Raw genomic sequence first — 20,263 nt, 5'->3', positions numbered from 1 at the left:
GAGAGAACAAACATGAATGTAGGAATTATCTCAAGACACACACACCACAAAAACTGATATTAACTTTACACAAAGAGCCAAATAGCTCAGATGGAAAATACAGCTCAGAGCATAAAATTTCTCTTAAAATACAATTAAAAGGCAGGCAATTACCACAGAAACACTAAAAGTCATCAAGCATCTTGATGACAATTTCATAGAATTGGAAGTTTAAAAAATAACATTGAAAGGAGACACCAAGAATTTCAAAAACCTCTGTTTTATTTGTACAGAGTAAAATACATCATATAGTGAACACTGTTTCCCACCCATAATCTAAAACCATTATTGTTTTCTTTTCACCAAACATCCTGGCCAGAAGCACAGACAATGGAAATGGGAATGCTAATTAGTCTCTCTCTGCCAGAGCTACAAGGTGCACATCAATCTCTGCTTCTGTAAGGATCCTGAAAGAACAAAAAGAAATCTTAAATAGCTTAAATGATTCTTCCCCTTAAGCTCCAATATTACAACCTAATATCTATACAAATAAGTTTTACAGCAATGCATCTTTCTGCCCTTTAAAGCCTTGCTGCCAGTGCCACAGGCTGACATTCCAATTCTCTTGAAAAATAAAGGAAGAATCAAAGGCACTAGAGAGCAAGGAGGTAACAAATGACAGAAAAACAACAGGTAATTCTTCATGAGTAATGCATTTGCAAGTTGAGACCTAGTGAGAAGGTAGCTTGATCCCTTGAGTGGCAGGAGAAAAGGGCTCATGCAGCTCCTGTGTGCTTTCTCACAAACACTGTGCTGCTCTGTTGTCCTCAGCACACACCACCAAATACAAAACCACCCACCATCACCATGTCCACCTTAAAAACATTAGGAAGGAAGCACTTAAAAGACTGAACCCGTAGGACCCACAGGTTTGAAGACTCTCTTCAGTCCCCACTTACCAAGTAGTTGGACTAAAGTAACAGCAGACTTTGTTCCCAATTTTACTGTTCCTCTCTTCTTTTTAAATAAAAAACTCAAAAAACCCCTCAATTAAAGACTAAAACAGAAATAACTGAATCCTTCTGCAGCAAGCCAGACTTACCTAAATTTTAGGTAAGGGCTAAACACCTGGAGGGCTCTTTTGCATTATAAAAACTCCCCCAAAGTTTTTCTCCCACATCCATGCATACTCCTGCAGCTACTATACACTGTGCTGTGAGCAGGCTGCCAAGTACACTGTATCCCACACAAAGCTTTCCTGCCCTCAGCTGGAAGACTCCCAGGCACTGCCTTGATACACTACCCAGGTGATCCTGGGGCACAGAGCGTGCTGCAGGCAATAATGGAGGAGAGAAGAAATAGCAGGTGCCTTGCTCTCATGCTAGATGGGACTGCAGAGCACTTGGAAAGTAGATAGTTCAGCCCCTTTCAAATCACTAGTGATTTTTTAAATCCATGATCTTTTAACCTTACCAAACTTAAATACAGCTTTTCAAACTATAAAAGTCCATAATCTATTAACTACATATTTTAGATGTTAAGAAATGCTAACAAATAAAAAATGAGCAAGAATAATTTAAAGATTCATTTTAGAAAAAGAATAATTTAAGGGACTTGTAAATATTCCATAATATAAACCAGACTTTACTGCATTAGTTAGTATGACTATGATTTAGAAGTGGACTCCAGATACCATTACTATGAAAAATTGTTACGCTTCTAAGCATGAAAACACATCTAGACCAGATGTAACAACATTTCAATCATCACAGAAAGCCATACCCTTTTAAGACATGAAAGAGATCGCTTTTCTCTACTAAACCCCTTAACCATGTCACACATTTTAAAACTGCATTATTCTTTTTACACAGTTTTCTACCCCTACACATTTTGAAGAATTACAAGTAAAAAACCCTTCAAAACTTCAATCTCTTAAATTTATCTATTTTTCTCAATTTACAGTTACACTAGAAGGTAAAACTAATTGCACATAATCAGAGAAACACACCAAATTTTATCAACACTGATTGCTTACCTGAACTTAGGATTTTCCACTGTGACTACACCAACTTCTATTTCTGAAGGTTTGAAATCGATGGATAGTACAGTAGACAGGCATGTTATTGCTGTCTGGAAGATGAAAAAAAACCCTATCATTAGAAAGAAAGCACAAATTCTTTTTTTTTTCTCTTAATAGACATAGCATTAACAACTATCCTTCCTTCTGATTTAAAGTTACTTCCTCTCACTTCAAAATCTGAGCTTAGAAATTCCAAATAGCTTCCCCTTGCTACAGAATACAGCCCCTCTCCAGTCCTCTCCCTAAAAAGCCCAATCTACAAAAAGCAAAGGGACATGTTTTCATAGCAGAAAAAGACACAACAAAACCAAAACCTTTTATCATGCAAAGATACTGTTTGAAATACCTTCTAATATGAAGATTATTTTAAATGTCACTAAAAGTTAAGTCATACTGGTATCCCCAAAATCAAGCACTGTAATAACCAAACACCAGCTACAGTGGGAGTGCTACAATTATAGAATCAGCTTCAGCTAACATAAAGCAAAAAAAGCAGATTAAATGACCATTCAAATACTTGCAGAATAGCTTCAAATGATTTTCTGGTTGGAATAGCTGTATTTGCTCTGGCAGCAATACAGAACTGTAGGGAATGAGGAAATGCCTAACAACATTTCTCTGCATTGCAAGCCTACATGCAGCATATTCATTAAAAATACTTTAAACAAATTTTAATTTCCTTCTGCTGGCCTACCTCTACTGTTTGTTCATATGTCCAATCAAATTTCTTCTTTACTTTCTTTTCAAGAAAACTGGTTGACTCTGTCTGTTTAACTCCTGCAGCTGTGGCCTTGAATCCACAATAGTAACCTGCTGGATCACACTTGTACACCTGAGGGCCGTGTTCTTCATCAATACCAATCAAAATCATACCTTGAAGAGAAAATTTGTTAATTGATTATTTTCCCCATTTTAGCAATTTAATTCCACTGAAGGACAGAATGGATAGTCCTCTCTGTGAAAAAACCTGATGCACAGCAGTACATCTTTGGGAATCAGTGCCATACCTGGAGCTGTGATTTGCTTTTTATCTCTAATTTGCCATTTCTTACCAGCATCTCATTACCAGATGTACAACCCAGTTCAGCAGAAACTATATTTCTGTCATTCCCAAAGAAGGCATTCTCATTGAACATACAAACATTTTTGCCATGCTCAGTGTGTAGAGAACGATAAAGTCAGGAAATACAAAAGTTTTATCCTGTTAGAAAGTTTACCAAGCCACAGCTCACATCCTGTGTTATACGACACAAATATGTAAACAATATTTCAATTACCACGTGCCTTTTACTAGAAAGCAACTTTACAAACACACTGAAATGAATGGAAATATTAAAAGATCAAATTTAGATTTCTTGTTTGTAACCCTGAAAAACAGTGCATTACATACCTTTTCCTCTTTAAATTAAAAAAAAATCTGAAATGAAAAGTGGAAATATCAGGACATAACTGAGTCCTTGAAGATCATCTGACTAAGTGTTGTGAAGCTGGACAGTTTTCAAGTAACACAAACTGACCACATCACTGAAATTCACGTGTTCACCCTCACTTCTTGATTTACAGCTGCATTGTCTCAATATGCATATTAAAAAAAAAGTCAAAACCAATACTTGCAATAAAAACCCAAAACAGAACAAGGTCATGATTTTCAATTACTTTCACTTTACACTTGTGTAACTTTTAACTAGTAGTTAGAGATGCTAAACTTCTGAGCAGTTATTACTAAAACAGAAAAAAAAATCCCCTCATATTTTCAAAAAGGCTAAGGGAAGTAAAGAAAAATGCATTTTTATTCATGTATTTCAAAAAAGGAATTTCCAGCAGTATCAAGGCATGGGAAATGCCAAGGGAAGAAAGAAACAATCTTTCCTGAAAATTACAAGCACACAAGCATAGGAGAATTGCCCCATCATGGAAACTGTGGTGCAACTCTAAATGTGACTTCTTTAGTGAGAAGTCTTAGTGCCTACTATGATTACGAGAAGTGATTCATCAATTCTGAAACTATTCTCCTTTAAAAAAAAAAAACAAACAAAACCCAAAACCCAACCAATCAAAAAGAAACTCAGACAGAATGTTTAATGAAAAAGTAATTGAGGAAACCTGTTAAGTGTTTTACCTCAGTTCCTGAACAGCCTAACAGTATGTTTATAATTTGCTTATGGCCAAATGTAAGAGAAAACACAAGTCAGAACCAACCCCAGAACACACAGATGACCAGTAACATCTACAAAAAATGACTCAACACACAACTTCTTTTTAAGCTGCACTTGCTGTTATAAAACAAGACATGTAGAAATATTTGCAAGGCAAATATTTTAGACACCTTTTCCTATACATCATATATACGATAGCTAAGTTAGGAGAAAAAATTTTGTAAATCTGTCCTATATATACTACTTAGATAAAAAAGCCACAAAACCTGCACAAAGATAACTGCACTCTCCATCTCTCTCTTTTAACAGTGCTGTTTACCCAGACACAGTGCACTGGGCTTGCATGGCAAGGTTTTGGTAGTGAGAGGGCTGCAGAGCTGGCTGCTGTGAGAAGCTGCCAGAAGCTTCCCCTGTGTCCAAAGGAGCTGAAGCCATCTGGCTCCAAGACCAACCTGCAGCTGGCTCAGGCCAAGCCCATCCACAGTGGTGGTAGTGCCTCTGGGAAAATGTATTTAAGAAAGAAAAAAAAAAAAAAAAAGAAATTGCAGAGAGAGAAGAGAGGACTGAGAATATGTGAGAGGGACAACTTTGGAGGCACTGAGGCAAATGATGGAGGGAAGGAGCTGCTGGAGCTGAGATTCCCCTGCAGCCTGTGGTGAAGACCATGGTGAGGCAGTTGTGGCCCTGCAGCCCATGGACATCCATGGTGGAGAGACATCCACCTGCAGGCCCTGGAGGAGCCCACACTGGAGCCTGTGGATGCCTGGAGGAGGCTGTGGCCCCAAGTGGAGCCTGTCCTGGGACAGGCTTCTGGCAGGACCAGTGATGCTGTGGAAAAAGGAGTCCACACTGGAGCAGCCTGTTCCTGCAGGACTGCACCCCACATAAGGTGGGCTCCTTGCTGGAGCAGTTTGTGAAGAACTGCAGCCTCACTTTGGAGAAGTTCCTGGAGCACTGTCTCCCATGGGAGACACACTGGAGCACAGGAGGAGCACGAGGAGTCCTCCTCCTGAGGAAGATGTAGCAGCAGAAACAATGCAGTATGTACTGACCACAGACCCCCTTCCTATCTCCCTGTGTCACTGTGGGAGAGGTACAGAACCAGGAATAAAGTTAAATCTGTGAAGGAGGTAGGGGGAAAATGTTTTGAAGATTTAGTTTTACTACTCAACATCCTATTTTTATTTGCTTGTTAAAAAATTCAGTTAATTTCCCCAAGGTGGATCTGTTTTGCCCATGGTGGTAATTGGTGAGTGATCCCTCCCTGCCCTTATCTTGACCCAAAAGCCTTCCATGATATTTTTTCTCTTCTATGTCTAGCTGAGGAAAGAAGTGATGAAGAGACTTCTGCAGACACTTGGCACCCATCTAGGGTCAAACCACCACAAACAGACACAGTTACAAAGAGCATCTCCTTCTCACAGATATCACTGCACAGTGCAAACACATCAGGTCCCCCAAAATCTAAGTGAAATAGTATCAGAGAGGCTACATTATTTCAAATGCTGAGTTAGTGGTAAAATCAGGGCTCCAGTTCAAGACCTGCAACACTGCTCTCTCATTCAGCTGTTCATCCCCCTCACTCATTTTGAAAATGGGTGAGAATTTCTTACATATGAATTTGCAAACTTAGAGAAGAAACAGTAAAGATCATTTTCATACACTGTACTTACAGCAACCCAGGGGCCTCATTTCAGCATTCTGTGTATAGACCTGAGAAATATCTGCAATCCTTTTACACAGCATATCCACAGGGATGTCATATCCATACTTGTACTTCCAGTTAGCAGCCTCATAGCGGGCTCTCTGCACCTGGGATCTGCTGTCAGCTAGACAAAAAGAACTAATATTAATTCCACTGAATGTGTACCATCTGTATTTCTAGCACTGCCTAAGAATATAAATTCCAGGTCCAACTTTACATTGTCTTTAAATATACTCATGAGAACTAGGTAAGTTCTCCAATTCACCAGATTGGTGAATTAAATACCTGTCATTCCTGTCATCACACAACCAATATTTTCAGTAATCTTGAATAAATGAGTCACTGTGTTGGAATCCAGTAACTTGTCCTAAAGAGGAAACAGAAATAATGTAATAGCAAACACTGTCCCTGAAGTAAAAAGAAAACAAACAAACAAAAAAACCCCCAAATTCTGAATCCTCTGGTTTTTACAGAAGAGCCCAAAAGGATCCATAATAGCTACAAATTGTCTTTCAGGCTTTCCAATTTTTACTGTTGTAGGCATGCAAAGGAAGAAATTGGAAAACAGGGAAGAATAAAACCACAGATCTGGAGAAGGAGAACAACAAGAACATGATCAATATCACAGTCCTTTTCCCTCTGATAAAACTTTGAGAACTCATACAAAAGCTTGCTCTCTTATTGCATGCTGCCCTTCAAACATAAAAGAATTTCCCCCCTTTTTCAACAGTACATCACCACTGAGCTGAAACACTCACAAAATCCTATGAAAAACAGCACATGCTCTATGTGCTATTGGTATAATATTTTCTCAGCAGAAATTCAAGGAATCAGAGAACTGGTTATGGACAACTCAGCCTTTACAAGCCAAAGCAATGAATGCATGCTCAATACAGCAGGGTCAACTTATATTTTAAATTTATACCTTCAACAACTACAGAGAAAACCAATATAGCAATACTTAGTGAGAAAATATACAGTTTAGCACTACATGGAGCTAGAACTTGTAATAAGCAGAATGATAATTATATATTCAGTTCAAATAGCAATTTATGTCAGTGCTAATAAGAATAATATCAGTATTGCTGAGTCTCACCCCATCTTTTTTTCTCCTCTCCTTCCAGACCTCCCCTCAAAAACAGACTACTTACAGGTACTTTCTTCTGTGTTACAATTACTGCAGAGTCTTTCCCACGAACAGCTACAGATGTAAGTCCACCTTGGTTTATGGCCTTAAATGCATATTCTAGAAAAAGACACAAACGTTAATAAAAAACTTGTGTCAGAGACACTAGTACAAGTAACAATTCCCCCCAATGCATGAATCCCACTAATTGATGGCCTTTTAATACTTTAATACTTGTGCAACACTTTGTGTCCTTAAGATCTTGTCCTTTAGTACAATGTGCATTGACTCTCTTCACAAAACCACTGTCACTGCTTCCTTCAAATGTTTCTTCTAATTTGACTCAATTCAAGCTTAACAGCAACAGAATAAGTTTTAGAACAAAAAGGCTGTTCTGAACTTGACCAAAATTGTCCAACCTTAATCTACAGTAACCATAAATTCTTACAGAATTCTTGACATGAATTTTAGTATTTTAAAGGATGTAAACTTATTTCCTAATTTTTTACTGATATAGATGAAAATTGGCAAGATGCCACAGGAGGCAGGTTTTAATTATCATATTTTCTGACTTGACATTCAAACACTGCAATGCTTTTCTTCACTTTATATAGTGAAAGCTACACAGATGCCAATTAAATAGTGTTGTTCATGTAAGTACAATGGATTAAGAAGCAAACACTAAAGTAACAGTCATGAAATTATCCATTAAATAAATTTCTCCTGATTGATGGTTTCAAAAGCCTTAGGCACAAGAACTTAAAAAACCTGGCAATATTTGATAAACATTCAGACATTCCTAATATCTGGCTGAGTGGTAAGTTTCACACAGCAGCTAAATGTAGGTGAGTTTTTTTGTTAGCTATGCACGTGAACCCAGAATTTAGAACACGTCTACAAACAGCATAGTAAATCGCTAAAACTATCTTAAAATAAGGAGCAAGAAACTTGGCTATTTTAAAAGCTGCACTCAGATGTATAGAAGAGATTGCACAACAGAGGAGTAATAATCTGAAGATGAAAAAAAAAATCAAACCTTGGATATTAATGTTCAATCTGCAGAGTCATTGTTAAGGAAGGGCTCACTGTGGTGTATTTATGGCATTGTATTTACTACTCTCAGCCATCAGAGCATTTACTATTTACTTATTGACTATTTATTTATTTATTTATTTTAGCATTTACTCTTTACCGATTTACTGGTTACCCAACGTGCCATAAAGCATGTTCCCCCTTTCGCTCTGCACAACTGTGCCCACCTGGGGTGATGAGTGCCAGCCTGCAGCAGAGCACAAACCCCAGTAAGACAGGAGCCAGCACTGCCTGCAAACTGGCCATGCCCGAAGCCCCGAGCACAGACTTTGCACCACTTGTCTACTTATCTGCACAACCACCTGAAGGCAGGGTGTAAAGCAGATGGACAGAGCCAGCCTGTTTTCACTGATGCCCAGTGACAGGACCATATCAGAGGTGACTGGAACAAACTGAAACAGGAGGGTCCAATACCTGAAAACACGTTTTACTGTGATGGTGACTGAGCACTGGAACAGGCTGCCTGTAAAACCCATCTGGAAACACTCCTGGGCATCCAGCTCTACGTGGGCCTCTTTGGGCAGGGGCTTGGGGCCCGACAATCTCCAGAGGGCCCACCTAATCTCAGCCACTCTGTGGTTCTGTGACCACAGGTGGCAGTAGGAATAGATGCCTACCACAAACTAGTTTTTGCTCACAACTCCCAACAACCAGGCTTGAGAAACTGCAGCCCCTGATTACCACCTCCACTGCTCAGTTTTCAAGGAAACAAGCCAAAAGGTGAAGTGGCTCTTACAATGTAACAAATCCAAGTTGCTAGTGCTATACACTGTTTACTGCTATGTAAATATTTCAGCAGCACTGCAGACATTTACTCTGAAAAAAGCAGCACCTTGCTGTTCCTGAATACATGGCAACAGCCAGAAATTTTACTGTAGTAATTTTCTTCACCTCCCAAAACTCCACTCAGAAGAAACACCACCTTTGAGGACTGAAACTAACAGGGAGCAAGAGAACACTGATGCTCTGAGGGATTTTAACCACAGTAATGTGAAATAACTGTTAAGTTTTCTAACATGAGATCAAAGGCACACAAGTTTTCTGAGCTTTGGAAGCAGAAGACAGACCTAAGATGAAGTATAGGCATTTCAGTCCAATATCACTACGCTGGAAATCTCTGTTCCCATACTGCCAAATTCCAGAAAAAATTCAAGTTTTAAGGCAATCTTAGAGCAACACATGTCCATGCTCATCCTTGACAGCCCCTAGCTAACCTTAATCCAGCAAAGAGACAAAGACAAAACAAAACCACCTAGATGTGGACATTTGATTGCAAGCAAATATGAGATTTCTGCCCATGCTGTGGCTACATGTTGGCAAACAGGGACACCCATGTGGCACCATACCCGAGTTACCAGCCTGGCTGTGAGTAAAGTGAGCTCATTCTTGCTTGATGTTAACATCTACATATTTTTCTTCCTATAGCACATAGATACTTAAAATAGCTTGAAGACAGCTTCAGGTAGTGTGCAGAAGCTCTCAAATACACATGCAGATACTTGTTTCTAAGACACTGTTAAAAGGTATGGAGGTACCACACATTTCTCCTACATTAACCTACTGGCTAAATACACCTGAGGCAGAAAACCAAGGCTCGGTTTCCTCTCTGCTACAGAATGCAGAAACCATTCCCAACAAGCAGCACTGTGACAGAGACAGTGGGAAATGATGCAGACCAACCAGCCTGTTTTAAGGGCAGCTGAAGGTGGGGGCCCAGGACTCCTCTGCCACAGAACCACTGAAACCCTGTGTGAGGAAGCACTGTCCCTACCACTCCTACATATAAGGGACAAATAAACATTACACATGCTCCAGATATAAGACAGCACCCCCATGTAGGTATCTAGTACAGGCACCTTCCTAATTCTTCCTTGCAAAAGGGACTGCTCAAGAGTGGGCTACCTGTCCATGAAGCCTAATCCACACAGGCTTCTTCCTGAGAAAAACTCAAGGGCAGTCACAAAAAAACTATATGGCTGCTACGGGCAATTAATGCAATCTGACGCCCGGCAAGCTCCTTTCCTGGACAACATAGGGATTTACGGACATAACACACAGGGGATGTGCAGTGAAGGCACTGCAGCTGAGGAAAGCAGCATCAGGATGATGATGCAGAACAGTTCATCTGTCCCTGCTGGGAGGCTCCTCCAGGGGCACTCCCAGACTACTGTCCTGCCAGGCTCTGAGCTGGCTGTATCCTGCACAAGGGGCACCAGGATGTGCTTCTGTACAATCTGGTGCACTGCAAAAACAGGAATAACAGAATCAGTGGCTTACAGAAGAAGCTGAAGTTTGGCTTCAGATTATTCCAAGAAACCTGAAAACAAAGGATGGTTGCTGCTATCTCACAGGCCACACAACAAGTGCCACTCAGGTGTAAAAAGAAAGTGCATGAGTTACACCCAAGAACTGACTTTGTCACTCCGGCATGCAGGGCTTGAGGCAGTTCAAATCCCATTTCAAACAGCTATCATAGCTCACAGATCCCAAAACGCAGCGCTCCGAGGCTTGGTAAGATTCACTCAAAGAAACACTTAAGGGAGACTAAACAGCCTCTGGAGAGCTGCAGCTTTGGTCTCCAAGCATCTGAAATGGAACACCGAGGGCTCCGAGCAGGCCCTCCCGGTGCCAGGGGACACTCGAGAGCCCACCCTGGCTCTAGGTTTCCTTATCTCATGCGAGGATCCCTTCCCCAGGTCCCCACGGCGGCACGACCGGGACCGCCGCCGCTTCACGCTCCCACCAGGCCTTCCCCCACACACGGCGGCACCAGGCCAGGCGGGAGCCGGGACTCCCGAGCCACGAGAGGCGCCGCCTCTCGCCCCTCTGCACAGGCCGCCGGCCGCGGCCCCGCTCAGCGGGCAGCGCGGGCAGGCCGGGCCCGTGACGGGGCAGTTCGGCGGCGGCCCCGCGGCCCGGACACGCACCGACTTGGTAGAGGCGGCCCTCGGGCGAGAAGATGGTGATGTGCCGGTCGAAGCCGGCGCTGGAGCCGCGGGACATGGCGGGAGCGGCGCGGGAGCGGCGCGGGCCGGGGGGAGCTCTCCGCGTGCAGGACCCCGCCGCAGCCGCAGCCACCGCCGGAGCGCTTCCGGGGCACGCGCACACCCCGCGCAGGCGCGCGCCGCTCCCGCACCGTCACGGTCCGGCACCGGCGCTGCGCATGCCCGAGCCCCGCGGCCGCCGCGCCGCGCCGCGCCCCGCAGGTCGCGAGCTATAGGCGGGGCTCTGCCGCGGCGGCGGCGACTGTGACAGTGACAGTGAGGCTCGGCTCGGCTCGGCTCGGCTCGGCTCGTGGAACCCTGGAAGCCCGCCGGACGTGCCTGAGGGAATGCGCAGGAAACGGAATAAAAGTATCATCGCGGCATCCATCAACGCCAGATCGAAGTATCACCAGCCAGCCGGGAAAACAAAACCCCTCCTAAAATTCCAAACGAAATATTTCCGCCTATGCTCTTGAATGAGAATAATTTTAAAGCAAGTACCTCAAAAAACCATGTTTGAGGTATTCGTAGGTAATTATTGCCGCAGCTGCGTTATAATGCGATGTTTAAAAGACTTTTCATCGGTGTCCAGTCCAAAGGGAAATTCCCCAAATTGAAACTCGTGAATATAAGTTTTTTGCCTTTCAACATCTTGGAATTCCCCTGCTCTTTGTGGGAAGGCATTTTTTAGATGCTGGTCATTAAAAAAGTTGGAAAAGCTGCATTCTGGTATCCAAACCTCTACTTTGAAGTTATTATTAGGTGAGCTTGTTCTTTGTTGAAATAGCAGAATAAAGGTGGATTTTGTGTATGCCACGCATTAAAAGTCTGTATTCTTAAATTTTTCAAAATACTTCTGCTTGCTTTTTGATACTATGGGAGAACAATGTCCCGCTATGCATCACAAGACTCAGTTTGTCCCTTTCGTTAGGGAAGGACTTTGTGGGCAGACACGAAAAGTTTGAAGGGTGCTGCAAGCATGGGAACACAGAACAGGAACACGTAAGACTGCATCTGCTGGCTCAGAACGGAGCCAGTCCTATCCAATGTCTGTCTCCAAATGCGGCCAAAAGGGGGATACCCAAGGATTTAAGACTAGAGAGAGCTTTCATGATACACTCCCTGAATCCTCTCCCAGTCTCCAGCCATCTGGAGGGACTTCCCAAGGCAGGGATAGTGTCTGGTTATTTAGTAACCCTTGCTGGTTCTCTTCTATGAACTTTCTGGTCTCCCCTTGAACCCACCTGTACTTCTTGAATCCACAACATGCCATGGCAAAGAGCTCGTCAGCATAACAACATGTTGTGTGGTTTTACCTGAAACCTCACCTTGTATCTGAACCTTCTCTCTGCCAGTACCATTTGATGCTTTTGTACTGACGCAGCCAGCAACAGATCCCTAGGCATTCCTTCCAGAACCTCTGTAAGACCAGTTTCTCCCAGATGATGATCCATGCCTTTACAGTTCTTCCATCTACAGAGCTCTTTGATTCTCTGGAATGATTTTTTTTCTCCTGAGAAAAAGGGCATGAGAAAATCTAAGTAAGTATCAAGTGTTCAGCCTGATTGCCAAATAGCAACCAAGAAAATCCTTACGTTTGGAATCAAAGATTCAGTATTTGAATTAGATAAAGGAAAGTTGCTCAATACCATGGACATGATGGGGTGGAAGTTATGCTACTTTCAGGATACAGCTTCCAGAGTACAGCATTGTTTCAGAAGACCAGTCATGCTTTTGGTTTAATATTAAATCACTTCTGATGAGTTTAGGTATGGAGTCAAATTCTGTGTTGCAGGATCCTGAGGAAAGCTGTTCTCACTGTCATGTTTTTAACATAGTAAGCAGTAAGTGGGAGATCTTGGAGGTGGAGTAGCTGGAGTGCAGGCTGAATCAATTCTTTCTCAACTCTATCTTGCCAGTGTGTCTGTCTCCATGTAGTATACACCTGAAGAAGTCTGTAGGGTCATCACTAATGTTTCCCCTTTGATTCCACAGAGGCCATTAATTCCCTGTAAGGATCTACAGAGAAGTGTTTTAGCAGCAAACAGAAAAAAGAAGTCACAAATCTGACATCAATGTTGTAATACCTTCCAATTGTAAATTCCATATTCTGTTCCATCATCCCCTAAATATACTAGTAATGTGTATTTAGGAAGTGTTATTATTTAGAAGGCATTACAGTATCTCTCTAAGAACAGTTTTTGAGGTGAAACCCAAGTGATTGATTAGGGACATGTCCTGATTAAAAAGGAAGTAGAGGATACATTTATTACAGTTATATGTGGATATTATGCATACCTGTTAATGACCAGGGGAGGTTAAATACAAATTTCAAAGGCAATGAAATGGGTACCCACCCTGAAGGTGCAGTTTCTGCTCCCCTAGGGCTGACCTAAGGCAGAGCTGCTGCGGGGACCCACCTTCTGCAGGCTGACATTTGAACCCCACTCCCACACAGGTACCAGTACTTGTGCCATGGTGCTAGCTGAGTGCAACAATGCCAGTTCTAACCTAGCCAAAACACAGTTTTAAGACCCATCTCTGCATTGCTTTGGGCTGCACGACCATCAGAGCTAGGACCAAAGGAGGGCTGTAACAGCACTGACTGACACCACTTCAGGCCATGCCCAACTTCATACAGGGGTGTGGGAGCCTTGATCAGAGCAGCAGCTGCTAACTAAGCACTCCTGCACAGGAGCAGACACCTAATTTAAAAGCAGTATTTCCACTTTAAAGGTGATGTGGCAATTCTCTAACTTAAAGAATTATAAAAGCAATCTTCTGACAAATTAGAAATATTAAGGAATGAGAGAAGTAGATCCAGTCCCTCTGCTTTTCCTGCTGGACTCCATAGGTGCTGTCATGTTCTGTCAGGAAAAGGGTCTGTGATGAACACTACCAACAATATGATGAATTTAAAGCCAAGGTTTTATGTTACCTTAAGAGGCACCCAGCTCCTCTACACTTTCTGCACAGTGTGAAGGACACTTCTGAAGGACACTTCTGTATGCAAATCACACCTGCTGGTTTACAAACTCATACCAGAGGTAGAACATGTGTCAGGACTGTCCTGGAAAAAAATTAGCAGGGAACATACTTGAATGCTGAGTCCTGAGGGACCTCGTCACAGGGCCTGCAAGAACTCAGAACTGCGAGTTCTATACAAAAAGATCTTAATGTTTCACCTCAGTTTTGAACAGAGGATTTCTGTATGTGACATATGTGACAAGCCAGGATATTTCATCTTAGATTTATGTGGCATTTCTACGTTTTGGGAGGAGAAAGGTTTGCATTAAAGTTTTAAGTGCAATAAACAAACACATTTACCACACACACACTTACAAATAACTCGGAACACTTTTACTGTAATTTATACTATTTGTTTGCTTTATAACTTGGGACAGATTTTATAGAAATGTACAAGAATCAATTTTGTCCTATTATTGTCTTAAAGAATTTCTAGCTATCCATTTTCATTTAAAAAATCCATGCATTTCCATCAGCAAACTATTGCAGTAATGCCAAATCCTGTCAGAAATGGCAAATTTAGAAGTGTGGAAGAGCCACAAAAAAAGCCCCACATTCCACTGGTTCTTTCCTTATTCTTCCAAACAAATAATTGCTGTATGTTCCTCTAACCAATCCCTTGCATTCTAGGTCATCAAACAAATTCTAATTAGAGTGAGGAAGTCTTAGGTCTGTGTGTGTCTGGTGAATGGTAAATGCACCCTTGTCCCCCTTAGCTCCACTGAATAGAGGTAGACATTGTGCAACACTCGTGCAAGCTCAGCACCACAAACTCTGAAGGTACTTTGCAAGTCTTGCTTAATTTCTTCAATGTACAGAGTTTATTCCAATGTAGATGAAAAGCTTGAGAAAAAATAAAAGATAAAAATGCCCAAACTTTAATTCCAACAGGAATAAGCAAGTTTTAATTCAAATCACAAAAAATGCCTGTAAAAATAGAAATGATGGACATAATTCACCCCCACTGGACCACCACTGATGTTAAGAGATGTATGCAGGAATGATTTTGTCAAAAGCAGTCACTCAATTTTCTTTAGTAACACACCTCCCCCCATAAGGTGAGGAATTCTCCTAGCCAGCAACAGAGACTTAAAAAAAAAAAAAAAATAAGAGGCCACTTCAGCTTATCCCATTACATTCTTCATCATTTCTGGTGAATGCAGAGCCATTTTCTTGGTATTTGATATGAATATTTTTCCTCAAAAACATCTTTATAGGGAATATGCCATGTATCACCTGTGGTCTGTACCACACAGTCGTAACGGAAAGCTGGCTGTTGGGAAAAAGAGAGGGAAAACATTGTTTTAGACTTTGTACAAAGTATTACTGAAATATCAGTTACAGGTGGTTAGTTACAACTTCCAATGCTTACCTTAGAAGTCTCCACAGTTTTATCTCTTAACAACTCTCATTTTATTTTCTTATACAAAACAAATTCTAAATTTTAGTACTGGAAGAAAAGCTAAACTATCTTCTAGTATTTTGTGGTCTAGGTGTCGTTATAAATTCTGTCTTCAATCTGCACTAGATAATATGATTTCAGGATAATGCACTCAATTACTAGAAATGACAAAATGATTGTTGTTCTGTTCAGTTAAATGAAATCATATGGGAATTACTCAGGATGTGGAGTTTATAGGCTTGAATGCAGGATTTAATGACATCAATGACATCTTGTATTTGTTCTCCCAGTAAGAAAAGGAGATATAAGAAAATGGTTTATCACTAACACTTTCAGAAGTACCTGGTTGAACAAATAGAATAAACAATCTTTCAAGTCTATTATGTTGCAGGTACACTAATTCAACATATATAAGACAAATACAAAAGAAACGTTACTGGTTGGTAATTATGGTTCCCAGGACATACTATCACTCTATATGTATAGTCTTGGAAGTCTACTTTACTGTGGTAGCTTCCAGAAAAACTTAGAAGACAGCTATGACTGGGAATATTAATCACCTAAGTCACTTGTATAGGAATTAAGATGTGAAAATTAGTAGTCCCTTTGTGCAAGAGAAAGAAACAGCTAAAGCTGTGTTAGCTTTAGCTCAGGTGACCCACCATTCATTATTTTGCTCCATAAGAAGTAATGTATGTATGGCAACAAAGAATGAAAGGCTGTCATTCTTACAAACTGCTGTCTCTGTTTGTAATCATGAATGTTATTTTACAATTTTAACCAGCAAAGGAAGAAAATCTGAATAGGTGCAGTATTCCTTTAAGCAGGCAGTAACAATACAGACAGAGCAGATAACAAAAGAACTGCATGTAGGATGTCACATGATGGATTTTTTCCTAGAAAAATCTTAACAGCTGCATGCCTGTTAATGTACTGTTCACAAGGATACATATATCCTAGACAATAATAGTAGTTTTCTGCCATAACATGACATTACTGCAGTTTCTGTAGCTGAATACTAACTATAAACCTGACTGTTATGGGCTTTCCCTCATGAAACTTTACACCTACGTTAGGTTACTATTACAGTGAATACTGATATGCCTGTATTTTCCAGCTTCTTTAAAATAAAGATGAAAGAAACTCTATAATTGGAAGTATGATATTTTATAATAGTGCTGCAGAGAAGAACATGGGATTTCAAAGTTTAAAATAAATTAAAACATTGGCACTCAGGTTTTACTGAGGCCAGTAATGGTTACAGAGTTTCCAGCACTGGAAATATTTGTATACATAAACTTTTATTTACATTTTAAACATTTAGGTCATTTCTTGGCTCTCTTATAGTTTTCTGGTTTGTGGCATGCTTTGTGAATCCAACTGTGGATTTTCAGTTAACATGGGAGTTTTGAGCGCACTGCTACAAATCCATTTCTTAGGCTTCAACATGATATTTTGGTTTCCAGAGTTTGAAATAATGTATCTTCAATGAATATGCTCTGTGTGTTTTCTGACTGCAGTGGGAAAACTTACCATGAAATTGATACTCTTTCCTCCTGCAGAAGGGAAGAACACTATCTGGTGGCCACGCTGCCACTTGCGGAACAGGTGGCGAGTCAGGCTGTCGGACAGACAAGCCTTGTGGTCCCGCAGGAAGTCTCTGCTGACAAACCTGCAGTGCTTGCCCGAGCGGAGAGTGGCATACAACAAGAAGGGATCATCTTCAGAGCTTCACAAAACAAATAGAAAAGACAGACATCATTCACAAGGCAATGAGTGGCTGCAGGAAGTGATTCAAATGCTGATCAAGATTTATTCATCAGCAACACTGAAAATTCCCACCACTACCCTAGTTCCCTGTAAAATAAAAAATTGTTTACCACAGGGCACCAAAAGCTTGAGTGCAATAAAAATTAATCACGTGCTACTTAGAGCACTTTTTTCCCCTTCTCACAATCTGATAATAGAACAATATAATCTCCTGCCGCAAAATTTAACAATACTGTGCTGTGTAGAACAAAACTGCTAAAACTCAATAGTGTACTCCCACACAGCGGCAGACCACAACTGCACACTGATGCTACCAGAAATTCTGTAGTTCAGGGCACTATGCTCTTGGCAGTGGTTTTATCAGTCATAAAACCTAATAAACCATACAGCTGTCAATATGATTCTAAGTGATGAAAGTCTTCCCAATGCAACTTTTTATGTACTTTTGAAGCAAGTGTAACAAGGGATATGTTTCTTTCACAGACACAGATAAAGATACTAGTAATGGTACTAAAAGCTAGAGAAAAATGCACATAAATCAGGTGTTGGTCTCTATTATATTGAGCTGTTTTCTTCAACTTACATATTTTCAGCAAAGAAGAAGTCTGCCTTACTCTGCATCTCTTTCATAATTTCTCTTTTCCAATTTGAAGAGTTTGTCAGCATATGTTTGCGGCCCAGCACAAGCAACCGGGCATTCTCCTTTGCCAGGCAGTTGATAGCATCAAACAGCTGCAGAAAATAAAGCAAACCCAAAGATTTTCTTAGCTGTAAAAACTTAGTGACATGGAATACTTTCATGTGTCTCACCTAGAGGGACTTCTAGACTACTCTCGTTTCACACAGTTCTTAACTGCAATGTGAATTAAGCAGATAACTAATTAAATTCCCTAATCACAAAGGAAAAAAGAGACAACAAACCAATTCATTGAAGGAAGCTGCTCTCAACCACACAGAAAATACAGTGCTTTCATACTCCAGCTCTTGCAGTTCAAATGACATGAACGACCTCTGGCAGAGTTGTATGGAGATGTCAGAATTTCCAAGTCAGGCGAGGGAATGAATCACGCTGGATTTACGTGATACCCGGTGTGATCACGGAGCACCGGGAGCCCTGAGCGCACCGCCTCTCCAGCCCCACCTGCTGGAGCTGGAAAACCTCCCCGGCCCGCGCTGCCCTGCGGGGAGGCGGCGGGCGGCAGGACATGGAAATCCGTGACCTCGGGACTAAGGCTTTATGAAAACCACATCCAGATCAGCCGCCCGCCTGTGAACCAACACAGCAGTGGTAAACTCACTTCAGAGGGACTTTCAGCAGTCTCTTAGGGCTGTGCCTGTTCTGCATGAAGTGCTTCTCAGGACAGGCACTTGTGCCTGGGACTTTCCCTCCCTGCTTCACACAGACTGAGCTCAGGGAGGGCAAAGGTTCTGGCTTTCAGCAACAGGTTATTGCCGTGGACTGCTCACGAAACAATGGCATGTCATTTCGACCCAGAAAGACAGAAGAATTGTTCCTTGAGATTCATGCTTCTATTGTATTTGAAATACAAGGACAGTATGCTCAACGACCAGGGAAAGGTATTTTCTAATTTTTACCTGCATTTGCTACCACGACTTGCCAACATACAATCTCCTGATCATTCTTTAATCATTCCTGCTTTTCTAGCTACTTCCCTCTTCCTTGTTACTTTTTCTTCCTTTTTGTCCCTCCAACTGCCCTTCTCTTTCTCTTGCTCTTTATCCTCCTTTCCTCCTATTTGTGATCCTTCTCATTTTTTGGTATAATTTGCCTTTGATTCAGGGGCTAGAAAGAATTATTCATGTAACTTTTGTGTGCCATTTTACAATATATTTAGTTTCATACACCTGCAAGTACCAAAAGAAAGGGGTGGCCCTACTCAGTCTTCTCTCAAGCTGCACAATCTCACTACTTCTGTTGTGTCGGATCTATATCACAACTACACACGAGCTCACTGATCCAACAAAAGACTTTTGTAGGGCTGAGAAGCAACCCAACAGACAGACTTGAGTCAAAGGTTCAATGACTGATGGGAACACATCGCTGGAGGTGGTGAGACAGGAAATGTGGTGCTGCCCTTCACAGGAAAGGACCTGCAGATGGCTCCAATTAAATATGCCATGAATCTGGATCTGAGATCTGGGAGAGGAAGCCAGAAGATTTTCTACACTAATTTTAACTGTTGAGCTGTAAGTTGCTGTTGCCAGTATTGATTCTGAGGGACTAAAGGCTCTGTTTTCATACAGATATAGGACCTTGGTGCTAATGAAAAGCACAAACACCTAACAGTACCTATTGGAAATTACTTCCTGCTTCCAGGAGATCACACTGGATATTGGCTACACATGTGTACAATCTACTTTTCCCTGGTTAAAACAAACAAAACATAATGTGAGCAGGAAAAGGCCTAATGCAATAACTTCTCATGCACCGAACCAGTCCTGCAAACAGCTGGATTCAAATACCAAAGGAGAATTAATCTGGTTAATCTGAGTTCATTAAAGATAATTAAAGTTAGGAATGTAGCTACTGCATCCACATTTCTGCACATTTTCATGTACAGAAGTCAACAGTGAAGAAATAATAACAATGAGTAACTTTAGCAAACCCTTAGAAATTCCAAATGAAAATATTTTTTCTTTTTGCCTAACATTTTGCTACATTAAGGAAAGGTTAGTAAAAAATCATGTGAAAAAAAAAGAAGATAAAAAACAGCAGCTCCACATACAGATTGGGCAATCATAGCTATTCCCAAGTATTCTTGGACTCAGTTCCTGTAGGTCTTTCTTTCTGGAGGTTGTAACTAGTGGCACTTTGTACCTGTTAGTCATGTGGACTTTCTTGTCCTACATATTTTTAGCATATGAGGTTTTCTAGTGTGAAGTGCTTCTGGGAGAAAATTGAGAGGTTGGTATAAATTAGC

At 41.2% G+C, this 20,263-nt stretch overlaps 2 protein-coding genes across 4 annotated transcripts in view; both read right to left on the bottom strand.

The window, feature by feature from the left end:
* Positions 1-243: 243 nt before the first annotated feature.
* PSMA6 (proteasome 20S subunit alpha 6) lies at positions 244-11,239 on the bottom strand. Its single transcript, XM_030949805.1, has 7 exons — positions 11,066-11,239; positions 7,072-7,166; positions 6,206-6,287; positions 5,889-6,044; positions 2,754-2,932; positions 2,015-2,109; positions 244-446 (listed from the first exon to the last, which is right to left on the bottom strand). Exons 1-7 carry the CDS (start codon positions 11,139-11,141, stop codon positions 389-391), a joined length of 741 nt encoding a protein of 246 aa, XP_030805665.1. The 5' UTR covers positions 11,142-11,239; the 3' UTR covers positions 244-388.
* Positions 11,240-14,245: 3,006 nt separating this feature from the next.
* PRORP (protein only RNase P catalytic subunit) overlaps positions 14,246-20,263 on the bottom strand; it is a 39,497-nt gene continuing 33,479 nt past the window's right edge. For all 3 annotated transcript variants that reach the window (XM_030950227.1, XM_030950229.1, XM_030950228.1), the window contains exons 6-8: positions 17,905-18,053; positions 17,085-17,280; positions 14,246-15,422 (exon numbers count right to left, since the gene is read on the bottom strand). In XM_030950227.1, the coding sequence (XP_030806087.1) occupies positions 15,294-15,422; positions 17,085-17,280; positions 17,905-18,053 (474 nt within the window). In that variant the 3' untranslated portion in view covers positions 14,246-15,293. The remainder of the gene's footprint in view (positions 15,423-17,084; positions 17,281-17,904; positions 18,054-20,263) is intronic.

This window comes from Camarhynchus parvulus, chromosome 5 (genome assembly GCF_901933205.1).
Source record: "Camarhynchus parvulus chromosome 5, STF_HiC, whole genome shotgun sequence".
Taxonomy (NCBI): Eukaryota; Metazoa; Chordata; class Aves; order Passeriformes; family Thraupidae; genus Camarhynchus; species Camarhynchus parvulus.
Note: the sequence above shows the minus strand (reverse complement) of the source record. Positions and strands in the feature narration are given on the sequence as shown.